The 12,960-nt window shown below is 41.3% G+C and overlaps 1 protein-coding gene across 1 annotated transcript in view; it reads right to left on the bottom strand.

Moving 5' to 3' along the window:
* The window catches only part of LOC133765216 (rho GTPase-activating protein 20-like), a 134,362-nt gene that overhangs the window by 94,094 nt on the left and 27,308 nt on the right, over positions 1-12,960 (bottom strand). Inside the window, exons 8-11 of the mRNA XM_062198877.1 lie at positions 12,721-12,798; positions 10,499-10,565; positions 4,545-4,724; positions 541-677 (exon numbers count right to left, since the gene is read on the bottom strand). Coding sequence (XP_062054861.1) covers positions 541-677; positions 4,545-4,724; positions 10,499-10,565; positions 12,721-12,798 — 462 coding nt within the window. The remainder of the gene's footprint in view (positions 1-540; positions 678-4,544; positions 4,725-10,498; positions 10,566-12,720; positions 12,799-12,960) is intronic.

The raw sequence follows: 12,960 nt of genomic DNA, 5'->3' as shown, positions 1-12,960 counted from the left end.
GCTGGACAATCAATGTGCCAACTCTCAAATGCCCTCCCGGGAAATAACACAGGCCACATTCTGTGGCTTTCCTCTGACACAATTTCTTATGATAGAAGGATAAATAAATGGCAGATGATCCATCTAATCATCTAAAATACAAACCACACCCACAGTGAGGGACCTTGAGTTATAAGTTCGAGTCATCTAGACAAAAAGGAAATGAAGGAACACTTCAAGGAAGAGGCTAAAAGGGGAACATGGGGGATGTCGACTCAAAGAGATTCAGAAACATTCCTTTTGCTGTGTGTGAGCAGGTGACTGGGTAACATCGCTGAAACCAGCAGAATAAACGGAACGGTTGTTTCTCCTGTTGCGTTTCAAGTAAGACCACGATAACGGATCTGACTGTTCTTCTTTGAGGTCACGTTCAGAAGGCATGTCAGCCAAAGCCAGGGACTGACAAACGATGGCCTCATCGGAAACACTTTTGGATGATGACACCAACCCTCAGAACGCTCACTCCTCAGGAGGGCTTCAGGAGATCAAAATGGTACCTACCCAAAGCGTGAGCATCAGGTCCTCCACACCAGACACTCTCAGGAATGTTGGCACTGAAAGAGCAGGAGCGGCGTCCTGGGGCACGTCATTATGGCTTCTGGTAATGCCCCAGCAAGACAGCCAGTTCGTGGGAAAGCCTGAGGAGAAAGTGAGACCATTAGCTGTGGAGGATCAATGACAGATTCTGTTTCCACCCTTAGAAAAGACAGAAACTGCTCCATTTGTGGTGCACAAGAGCTTACAATCTGAAATTGGCTAGTTCCATCCACGTGACATTCATGAACTTTTCTTCCCAGTTTCCTATAAGCTGGCAGTTAGAATCAGGTGTTTAGCCTAATTGTTAAGATGCCCTAGGCTCATATCAGAGTATCTGGACCTGATGTCCATCTTTGGCTCTCAATTCCAGCTTCTTGCAAATGCAGGCCCTCTGAGGCACTATGCATGGCTAACAAATTTGGGTTCCTACCTCTAACAAGCACAACATGGAATAAGTTCCCAAATTCCAGCTCTAGCCCTGCCTGTCATAAAGGAGACATGATATAAATACCAGATTCCAGTTCTGTCCCTGGCCCATGGCCACGGCTGACATTTAGTGAGTGAATCAGAGGATAGGAAACTCATCTCAACTCTCTCCTCCCTTCTCCTCCCTTCTCCCCCTCCCTCCCTCCCTCCCTCCCTCCCTCCCTCCCTCCTTCTCTTGGGCATGTGTGTGATGGTCTCTCAAATCAAACAATCAATTAATCAACCAGAAATGAAATATAAAGACTTGAGGAAGCTGCTCAGGTTCAATTCTGGCAGTGCTACCTACAGTTTTTGCTTTTTATTTTTTTTTGCATAATGAGACACCTCACATTGAGTTGTACACATCCTCTGAAGTTTACCCAGTGGAGTCAGGTGTCAGAACTCATTTGAAAAGCTAAAAAATACAGTTGACATTCAAACTAAGTGGAGTCTCATAATCTACTTCATGCTAAGTCACCTTTCCCTATGAGATTTCCTGTTTGGTAGTCTGAATGCCCAACCACCAGCAACTCACTCCCATCAAAGAGATCTGCACTTCATGACACAAGCTCCCTGATATCACTCCACCAGCCTCTGCCTCCCTCCCTCACTCTTCAGGGTTACAAAGCTTAACCTGTTCCCCAGGTGACTTGATTCCACCTTCTTCACTTGGTTCCCAAACGAGTGGCAGGATCCCATGGGGCCTTGTTCCTTGTGCCACCCTGCCAAGCTATACAGACTATATTTTAGCTACCCATCAAGCTCTGCCAGGTGAATGCTGAAGAAGAATTTTCCACAGACAAGAGAATCACCAAAGAAAACATGAGTTTGGAATATCTACTGCTCAGCTGTGCACGTTTTCTTAAGAAGGCACCTAAACTTTTCTTCTTAAATGACCCATTTATGCTGAATATCATAAAAGGCACCAGAGGAGTCAAGGTGCAGTGTGATAGACAGATAGGGGAAATTGCCAAAAACAATCTGGTTTTTTTTTTGATTCATTTTATTTATTTGAAAGACAGAATTACAGAGAGAGGTAGAGACAGAGAAAGGACTTCCATCCACTGGTTCACTCCCCAGATGGCCACAATGGATAGAGCTATGCCGACCCAAAGCCAGGAGCAAGGAGCTTCTTCTGGGTCTCCCACATGGGTGCAGGGGCCCAAGGACTCGGGTCATCTTCTACTGCTTTCCTAGGCCATAGCACAGAGCTGGATCGGAAGAGGAGCAGCCGGGATGAGAACTGGTGCCCATATGGGACGACAGCGCTTCAGGCCAGGGCTTTAACCCGCTGTGCCACACCATCGGCCCCCTCCCCAAATATCTTTCATCAGCCATCTTCTTGGCATTTCTGGGCCCCTGAATGCATCACCATCAGACAAACAACGGAGGGCAATCCTCATGGTGCTGTATCATTGAGGAAGCCAGGATAGGCTCCAAGATGTGCCACTTCATCAGCCAGCCCAGTTAGTCAATTCTTGGGACTTCCCTTTGACTCAACTTGTATAAGAATGATGCTATCTACACCTCACTGCACTAATATAATGTATTACTCAGCATGGCACACAAGTTATCACAACCCTGAAGAAAATTGCTTTCTTCTATAATCATTTACAATCTAATGGTGTAAAGGATCCGACACATCAGTTTCCTCACCCTAAAGTAAACTTTATCTCCATTCTCTTTCTGGTTAGTTAGTACTCTCCAGAGAGCATGCAGTCACAAAGAAATCCAACACCAAGCATTCAAAATTCCACCATTTTAAAAGGAGACAAGAAAAAAGCAAATGCCATCTCAAATGCAGGAGGCTGCTCATACATACTACCATATCCAACTTTTTGTTTAAAACAGGCAAGAATACATGGTTTAACTTGTGTGCAACCTGGTGCACCTAAGACTCACCTGATTTCATTATTTAAAAAACTACTGGGACATAATCCACTACTTAGTTGTCACACGGCTAAGCAATTAAGCATCATGCTCCATGCCTTGATATGAATCTATACATCCAGAACATATGGGAACAAAGAGAGATGAGTGCCATTACAATCTTTCTCAAACAAAAATACTTTCGGTGCTTAGCTGAGGCTTTCATAAGGTACATTCTTTAGTGAGAGCGCATGCTGCTTCTGTGACCAATGGAAACAGCAGCCATTTTCCATGAGACACGTTGCGTAATTCAACCAGCTCACTTCAAAACCACTGAGCCTTTCTGACAGTCCTGGTGATACTTCTGGTGGTGGCATTCTCTTGCCCAAATGGGGGTTGTAGATGTTTAAAAAGTTAAGATTTACAATCTTGTATAGGAGCAACATTTATAGAATATTGCTATATGCTCACAAGTTACAACCAAAAACACATTTATAAGCTATAGAACTCACAGAATATCCTCACAACAAGAAAAGTATGAACACCATTCACAGTGGAAATTATTATATTCTTGCCACAATATTTCCCACCTTACTAAAAACTGTTCTTCAGAGAAAGGTCTCTCAAAAGAATACTGACAAGTAGGGAGAGAATGGAAAGCAAAAAGCTGAAACATCCCTGATCGTAACTGTTCAGTCCATGTCTGGTCTAGATATGCATCTGAAGCCTGGAGAAAGTCAGCATGCCATGGGCATAATGAAGAGATCAATTCAGGAAGCAACCCCCTAGCCACTTCAGCCCAAGCCAGAAGAGATCCAAATTCAACGCCACAGTTTCTCACCAAGCTGGAGATCTTCCATATAAGGTAAGTCTAAGGCATGCAGTAAACTGATTACTTCCTGCTCTCACTCCAGATTCAGGGGTAACCTCTGGAATGGTTAGTCTTCATTTCCAGGCCTTCACACCTGATGCTCTTCATTGTAAAGATTGATTTGTAATACAGAATAACACACAGAGAAAGACATCTTTCATCACTCTGTTCTCTTCTCAAATGGCCACAACAACCAGGGATAGGGCTGGAGATTAGAACTCCACCTGGGTCTCCCACATGCGAGACAAAGGACCCAGGTATTTGGGCCATTTTCTGCTTCCTTCCCGGGCACATTCTGATAAAGCCAGCGAGCTTCATCAGAACTGGGAGAGCCAGGACTGAAGCCAATGCTCTGATGTGGATTGCAGGATGCAGCTTAACCCATTGTACCATGATGCCAGGCCCCAAGAAACTTCTCTCTGGAGACACATAGGATTGTGCATGCATTATTTTATGGAGCAAATGCTCAGGGTATCCAGAGGAGACAAAAGTTCTAATGTAGAAGAACCACCACAATCCTCCTGGAAGTGAGATGGGTTCTGATTTTGAACAGTTTCTCTAAGCCTGGTTCTTGGTGAGTATTTGTTACAGTTGATTTCTCAACAATGTTGCAGTGGGTTCCTTTCTGAGAGGAGCAGCGTGGTGGGGGTCCCTGTACTTATGCACACCTCCTCCCTCATAGAGAACAGCTCTCTGTCATGAATTTTTTCTCAGGAATGCATGGATGAGCAGAGAGCAGAACCCTGCTGGAAATTAGACTTACCGCAGCGGCGCGGCCTTTCAGCCACGTGCCTGGGCTTCAAAACGAACTGGATCCCTCCATAAGACAAGATGTCCAGAACAGGATCCTCCATGCTCAGGGTGGAGGTGGACTTCCCCGGTTCATGATTATGAAGAGCAGCTCGATGGTAGCTTGCTTGAATAGCATATGGACATTCATACCCTAGGCAGAGAAAAATCTCAATATACATCAGGCTGATGGTGACAGGTATGATCAAACATGCCTTGTTGTCAGTGTGGGTACACCACCGTGGACAGCTCAAGTTCTCCTGGGGCTTCTGCAAGCAAGAGAGCTGTGTCTTGGGAGTGAGCATCAGGTGTGCTCTCTCTGGGGAGGCACTGCATAAAGCAGGTACCTAGGCAGAGGACCTTTTCAATGCAAACAGAAGTAATAACCCATTGCCTAGCTTAGAAGACCAAGATCCCTCAGTGCACTACACATTGATGACTTGTTATTTCCGTTGTAAAGTATAAGGCCTCCTAAAATCTGCCTCCAACTAGATTTTTACACCTCACAAAAAAAAAAAAAAGATGTGATCAATTTCAACCAGATTCCACCCCTTTCCATACTTACCATCCTCATATGAGTAAACATCAGTGGTCTGCATTTTTTAAATGATTGGGCCATATATGTCATGAGTTGCTGTAATCTAGAATCTCTCGCCCACGATGTTAGATCATGAAAAGAGACTTCATTTCTCTGTCAGTTTTATAGCCTGTGATTCTCAAGAGCACTGGGGCCATAGTCTGCTGTTACACTTCCCTCCTACTTGGGCCCTCTCGGGAGCCCCTCACAGCTAACTAGCTGAGGGAGTGCTGCAGAGTGTTAGAGACCCAGAGCCATCCTACCAACTGATGTTCACAGAGTACATGTACAGTCATTGCTTTCCTCTCTCATTTTTAAATTGCTGGCAACCCAAGAAATTCTCAAAGATCCTCTGCTACTGCTGGGTATTAGCAATTGAGATGTCCATGAAGACACCTGTGTCCCACACGGAACCACCTGGTTTGGTCCTTGATCATGGATCCTGACTGAATCTCTCTGCAAATGCAGATCAGACCCTAAGATGCAGAGCTGTTGTCTTGAATACTGATGTTCCTGCCACTCACGTGGAAGACTGGATTGATGACCTGCCTTCTGGCTCCTTGCTCTAGGACACCTCCAATCTTTGTGGACCTTTAAGGATAGAACTAGCAATTTAACATTCTGTTTCTATTTTTGCCTCTCAAAAACTAAACTTCGAATATGTTTTCATGATTCTGTGCTGTCAAAGGGATTTTCTTTTCAACAACAAAGTGAAAGCTCCCTTTCTTCAATTTCTGACATATTAGTTAAATTTTCCATTTCATGGGACATTAATACTCTGTTCAGAGCACGAATTATAGCACCTTGTCTCTTTCATGGTAAAAGAAGCTTCTATCACTGCAATATTAATAAAACCAAACCATCAGCATAACCAGGACAGAAAAAGATGATCAGGAACTGAGAGTATATTAAACACACGTCCATAATGACTGCTAGGGGTCACCAATGACAGATACACTCTTAGGATTTCTTAGAGCCAGTCACCATGCATGCTATTGTTCAGGTCCAAATCATCCTCCAGAAAAAAACATTTGACATAAACAAATGACATCTACTCAATAAATTCATTTACAGTATTTGATTTTCACACTATCTCTATTGCTATCTTGTTACAAAGATGTCAAAATTAAGGAAAAACATCAGAGGCCCACTTGGGCCTCATTCTTTTGCAACTATAGCATCTACTCTACCACCAATGGCTCTACTCCCAACCTGTGTGTACTGATGGTCCTCTTCCCACTTAATGTTGTATGATTGTTCAGAATTTCTCTACAGACAAGCCCAGCTACCTACAAAAGCTAAGTGGCCTTTTCTCCCAGTCTTGGCTGGGACCAGCTTTAAGCCACATCCATCAAACTGTCCCCACAAGGATCCAGAGACCCCCCCCTCAATTTCCTCTCCTCTATGAAATGGTTAATGCTACTCTTAGGATCATTGGTTACTATTCTCAACCCTGTCTTTTATACTACAGTGTCTAAGTGTTTACAGCAAGTTATAATGGAACAAAGGAAAGGCCTTCAACAACCAGGCAGTCAACCAAATGCTGCTACAGGAAGATACTCGGCTCCCCACCCAGGAGACAGCAGCCTGAGACATCGCCCCATGCCAGCAGGAAGTAGCTCTAAAGACAGATCATCATCCCTCTACCCTCCCTGGGCTTTTGGGACTAATGTAACCCCATAGAAATCCTGCTTTATAAAAAACAAAAGGGGGGAATGTTAGGAAACTGGTGCAGTTTTAGCCAGGTGGCTGCACAGCCCAGCTACCTGAGCCAGGCTCCACCCCCATCCTAATGGGATTCCCTGCCCGCCCTCAGGCAAAGTTTTAAAAGGGCCTGTTCCTGAATACATGCTCTCTTGGCTCTGCTCCCTGCTCTGTTGGCTTCTCATCCTCTCGCCTCTCTCCTCCCTCCTCTCTCCTCTCTGTCTCTCTCTCTTACAGTCTCCTCTTTTTCCTTCGCCGCCCCTTCACTCTGGTCTGTAGGGTATTCTCCAATAAACCCTTTCCCTTAAAAAAAAAAAAGGAAAAACATCATAAAATAGGTGGTTGGCTTTTGTCCTCAGATGTATTTAGCAATTCCTGGATTCTGAGACTGACAAAGTACATTCGGAAAGAACAGAAACTTTGTTTTTCAAATTTTGTAAGTGACTTGAAAACATTATAAATTACACATTAGTTTCTTTACATGACTGTTGAAAGAAGAATAGGGAGATTGCCCCGGTAAGTAATATTGTATGATTTTCATAGAAATCACCAGCATTATATTACAAAGTCTATGACAAATGGTTCGCCTCCTTTCCTTTCCGGGGCTTGTTTCTATGAGAGACACTGAAACACATGATGATTCATGAATGGTTTCTTCTTTATATAGGTTAATTCAACAACTCTTTTAGGAGGGGTATAATGTTTTTATCAACAACCTCAAGATGAAGTGCTAGAAAATTCAACAAAAAGAATGGCTGAACTGTACATGTTTGTTAATCAGAAAACCTTTTAGGAGTTTGAATGTGATTATCTTAATTGTTAATCATGCTCAAATAACTTCTTGGCATAATTTCACAATAAATATATATGTGTTTACAGATGACATGCACACACACACACACACACACACTCACAAACACAGGGGAACCAGAAACTCCACTAACAGACTACTGGAACTCATAAGAGAGCTTGGTAAGGTTGCAGGATATAAAATCAATGCAAAAAAAGTAATAGACTTTGTGTACCCAGACAATGCCAAGCCTGACAAAGAACTTGTAAGATCAGTCCCATTCACAATAGCTACAAAAATGTCAACACCTTGAAATAAATTGAACCAAGAAGGTGAAAGATCTCTACAATGAAAATTATTGAACATTAAAGAAAGAAATAGAAAACAGAGAAAAATGGAAAAATCTTCCATGTTCATGGATCAGAAGACTTATCATCATAATGTCCATATGACAGAAAGAAATTTACAGATTCAATGTGATCCAATGAAAATACCAAAGGCATTCTCCTCAGATCTAAAGAATATGATGTTAAAATTCATATAGAAACACCAGAGAGCCCAACAAGCTCAAACAATACTAAACAACATAAACAAAACTGGGAGCATCACAATACTAGATTTCAAAGCATACTACAGGGGCCAGCACTGTGGTACAGTGGGTTAACGCCCTGGCCTGGTGTGCCGGAATCCTATATGGATGCTGGTTCAAGACCCGGCTGCTACACTTCCAATCCAGCTCTCTGCTATGGCCTGGAAAAGTAGCAGAAGACGGCCCAAGTCCTTGGGCCCCTGCATCCACATAGGAGACCTGGAAGAAGCTACTGGCTCCTGGCTTTGGATCGGCACAGCGCTGGCCATTGCGGCCAACTGGGGAGTGAACCATCAGATGGAAGATCTCTCTCTTTCTCTGTCTCTCCTCTCTCTGACTTTCAAATAAATAAATAAATAAATATTTTTTTAAAAAATCATACTACAAGGCATTGATAATCAACACAGCTTGGATCTGACACTAGAATAAATACATAGATCAATGAAACAGAATAGAATCTTCATAAACCAATTCAACATGTACAACCAACTGATCTTTGGACAAATGAGCTAAAATCAATACCTAGAGAATGGTCAGTATCTTCAACAAATGGTGCTGGAAAGTTGGATATACATGTGCAGAAGTATGAGATAAGAACCCTACCTATATAGCTATATACCCTATACAAAAGTCAACTCAAAATGGGTCAAGAATCTAAAGCTATGACATGATACCATCAAACTGCTAGAGAACATTGGAGAACCTCTGCAAGACACTGGCATAGGCAAACACCTCTTGAAAAAGACCCTGGAAGCAAGGAGATCAAAGCAAAAATACACAAATGGGATTACACCAAAGTAAGAAACTTCTACAAAGCAAACACTCAACAAAGTGAAGAAGCAAATGACAGAATGGAATAAAACACTGGAAAACTATACAGCAGATAAAGGATTAAGATCTAGAATCTATAAAGAGCTCAAGAAACTCAACAACAACAAAACAAGCAACCCAGCTACAAAATGCTCAAAGGACTTGAACAGGCATTTTTCAAAAGAGGACATTCACGTAGCCAAGAGACACATGAAAAATCCTAAGGATCACTAGCTACCTGAGACATGCAAACAAAACCACCATGAGGTTTTACCTTACCTTAATTAAATTGGAATTCATGCAAATATCAACAAACAAGAAATGTTTGTGAGGACGTAGGAAAAAGATACCCTAATACACATCTGTGGAAATGTAGGTTAATACAGCCATTATGGAACACAGTATGAAGATTCCTCAAAAACAGGAAAATAGACCTATCATGTGACCCAGCCATCCCACACCTGGGAATTTACCAAGGGAAATGAAATCAGTGCATGAAAGAGTTATCTGTACCCCCATGTTTATTGTGGCTGAATTGCACAATAGCTAAGATATAAAATCAGCCCAACTGTCCATCAACCAATGACTGGGTAAAGAAAATGTGCTATATACATACTATGGAATACTATTCAACCACAAAAAAGAACGACATTCTGTCTTTTGCGATAAAAGGGATGCATTGGAAAACCATTATATTTAGTTAAATAAGCCAGTCCCCCAAAAGACAAATATCATATGCTTTCCTTGATCTCTGGTACCAAACAGAGTACAAAAATTTAATGTATATGAGAAAAATTCACATTTTGAGATGTGATTATTGTTTAAAGCCCTTGTCTGTAAATAATAATCTGATCCTCTACTATTTAGAACAGTGTTGTTGTTCTTTCTTACTATTGGTAAAATTTTTACTTAGTGGAGGGTTAAGCATATAATTTTAAAGTAAACTGAAAGTATGTTATTATAAAACTTAAAAGAAAGAATAAGAAAGGAAGGAGGAGGGAGAGTGGTATACTTGGACACAGACGTGACAGATTTTGCAAGACTTAAAAATAGAGGTTACCTATGAGACAAGAAATAGAAAAGGGGAATACAAACCAGTATATAGGCATCAATCGAATGTTTGGAGAGATGAAATTCAACTCCATTTTCATTTCATTATAAAAAAGAAAAAAAAGGACTATTCCAAGACAGTTGTGTTATCCACATGGAAAAGCAGAGAATAAAACTTCAGTTTCTTCTCCAACTACAACTTAAATTGCTGTATGAAGATATGTTGTCAGGCACCCGGGGTAGAGTACACACTTGGCAATTAATTTTATAAATGAGTACTGACTACATGAGGTTGTTTTCTCCCTTGTAAAGATATTTAAGCTTAAGAACAGACAATGCATAGTCTGGAAATTAATAGTTACCGTTTTGAAGCAATACATTTCATTTTTTATTTTGCTGGACACTTACCAATGAGTGGGTAAGAGTTCTTTCTCTGGTTTGAATAGACCCACATTTGGTAGTCCGTTTCTGAGCCCTAAGAGACAAAAAGAACTAAGCATCACAAGTCTTTGTCAGGGCATACTTCAAGGATGTATTTCCTTTTTTTTTTTTTTTTAGAAAACTTTAATAAATATAAATTTTGAAAGCATTTCCCCCCATAACCACCCTCCCACTTGCAAACCATCACATCTCCTACTCCCTCTCCCAACCAACTCTTCATTAAGATTCATTTTTAATTCGCTTTATATACAGAAGATCAACTTAGTATATGCTAAGAAAGATTTCAACACTTTGTACCCACACAGACACACAAAGCATAAAGTACTGTTTGAAGATAAGTCTTATAATTCACATAGTACAACACATTAAAGACAGAGATCCTACATGGGAAGCAAGTGCACAGTGACTCCTATTATTGATTTAACAAATAACACTCTTATTGATGACGTCAGTAATCACCAGAGGCTCTTGTCATGAGCTGCCAAGGCTATGGAAGCCTCTTGGGTTCACCAACTCCGGCCTTATTAGACAAGGTCACAGTCAAAGTGGAAGTTCTCTCCTCCCTTCAGAGAAAGGTGCCTCCTTCTTTGATGGCCTGTTCTTTCCACTGGGATCTCACTCACAGAGATCTTCCATTTAGGTCATTTTTTTTGCCACAGTGTCTTGGCTTTCCATGCCTGAGAAACTCTCATGGGCTTTTTAGCCAGATCAAGGATGTATTTCTTTAGCGTTTCTACATTTCCAAAGAAGAAAATAATTGGGACCAGTGCCAATGCTCTTCGAGTTAACAGGACTGACCAAAGTAACTTCGGTCCCTCTCTGAGCCTCCAAGACTACACCCCAGATTCATGCCATATGACTTTTGACAAGGATCACAATGCTATTACCCCAAGTGACCTAAGGAATAAGGACTCATATTTATGCCACTTCACTAGTAAAGGGAAGTCTAATCCTGATCATTCCACTCTCAGCTATCTCCGGTCTCTTTGAAGAATGCTGTGTTTTAGTGGATTTAGCTGGCTTTCCATCATCTACACATGAGACCTGGATTAAGTTCTCAGCTCCAGGCATCAGCTCCACTGCTGCTGTAGGCACTTGTCGAGGGAAACCATAGACATAAACTCTTCTGTGTGTCTATGTCTCTCAAATAAAAGAAGTTTTTAAAAAAGACATGTATGTGGTGTGCACACACATTCCCCAAATAGCAAACTTTCATTCAACTCTTATCTTGCTCTTTAATAATTTATTAGAGGCACCAGATATATCATTCCCTGAATCAGCATCTAAGGCATACGGCTTTTATGCAGGTGTTCTTCATGTCAAAATTTACAAGGAGTGAGATTTTAGCATGGTGGTCTTAAGATGCCTGAGACTCACGCCACAACAGCTGGGTTCCAATCCAAGTTCTAGGTCCTCATTCCAGCTCCCTGCTAATGTGCATTCTGGGAAGCAGCTATGAATTCTCAAGTAACTGGGTCCCTGCCACCCACGTGGGATACCTGAATTGTACTCCTGGATCCAGACCTTAGCTTCAGACCACCCTTAGGTGCTGTGGGCATCTAGAGATTGAACCAACAGAAGGGAGCACCCTCTCTATGTATTTCTGTGTCTTCCTCTCTGTGTGTCTCTCTGTCTTTGTCTGTCTCTCTTGCTATCTCTGTCCTCTCTGACCCTCAAAAATTAAAAAAAATATTCAACTAGACATGTCTATTAGGTTTGTGTACACTGAGATGATAGGTGTGGGATTGGAGAAACCAGAATATACAGAAATAGCAACCCAACAGACAAGCTTATAACCTTCGTATTAGGAAGCACGTAAGATATTTGTGTGTGTGTGTGTGTGTGTGTATATATACACAAAAATAAAATACATGACAATAGCAATCTGAAATTATACTCCAATTTCATTAAATTGTAGCTTTCAGTTCACATGAAATTTAAAATCCGAACAGAAGAGCAATACCCATACATAGACAAATATATCTCCGATGTTTTCCATTCCCACATGTGCACATGGTTTTGGGACAAAATATATTGCTGCCTACGATTGGTATCTTTGCCCGGAACTGTATTTTACAAATATGCACTGTAAGCATGTGTGCATGTATCTGGATCAAGGGGAACACATATTCATCTCAAAAACCAAAGTTGTTATTTAACTAACTAAAAGTATCTTTCAGATTACTTACACTTAATCCTAGCACTGGTAGTGCCATATGGATAACGTCATTCACGGTGTCTAAATTGGTAACTGTTATAATTCCAGACTGTAAAAGGGAAAAGAAGAAAAAACTGCTAATACAGGAGAATGTTAAAGTATATGATTACATAATTATGAAACTCTTGGATTCAGAGTAAAGTTTGAGTAATGACAAAGCAAAATACATATGAAGCACCAAACCTTAATGATAACTGATTTTTATTACTTT

The sequence above is a fragment of the Lepus europaeus genome, chromosome 8 (genome assembly GCF_033115175.1).
Source record: "Lepus europaeus isolate LE1 chromosome 8, mLepTim1.pri, whole genome shotgun sequence".
In the NCBI taxonomy this organism is placed as follows: Eukaryota; Metazoa; Chordata; class Mammalia; order Lagomorpha; family Leporidae; genus Lepus; species Lepus europaeus.
The sequence above is the reverse complement of the archived record's forward strand: the minus strand, read 5'-3'. Positions and strand labels throughout refer to the sequence as shown.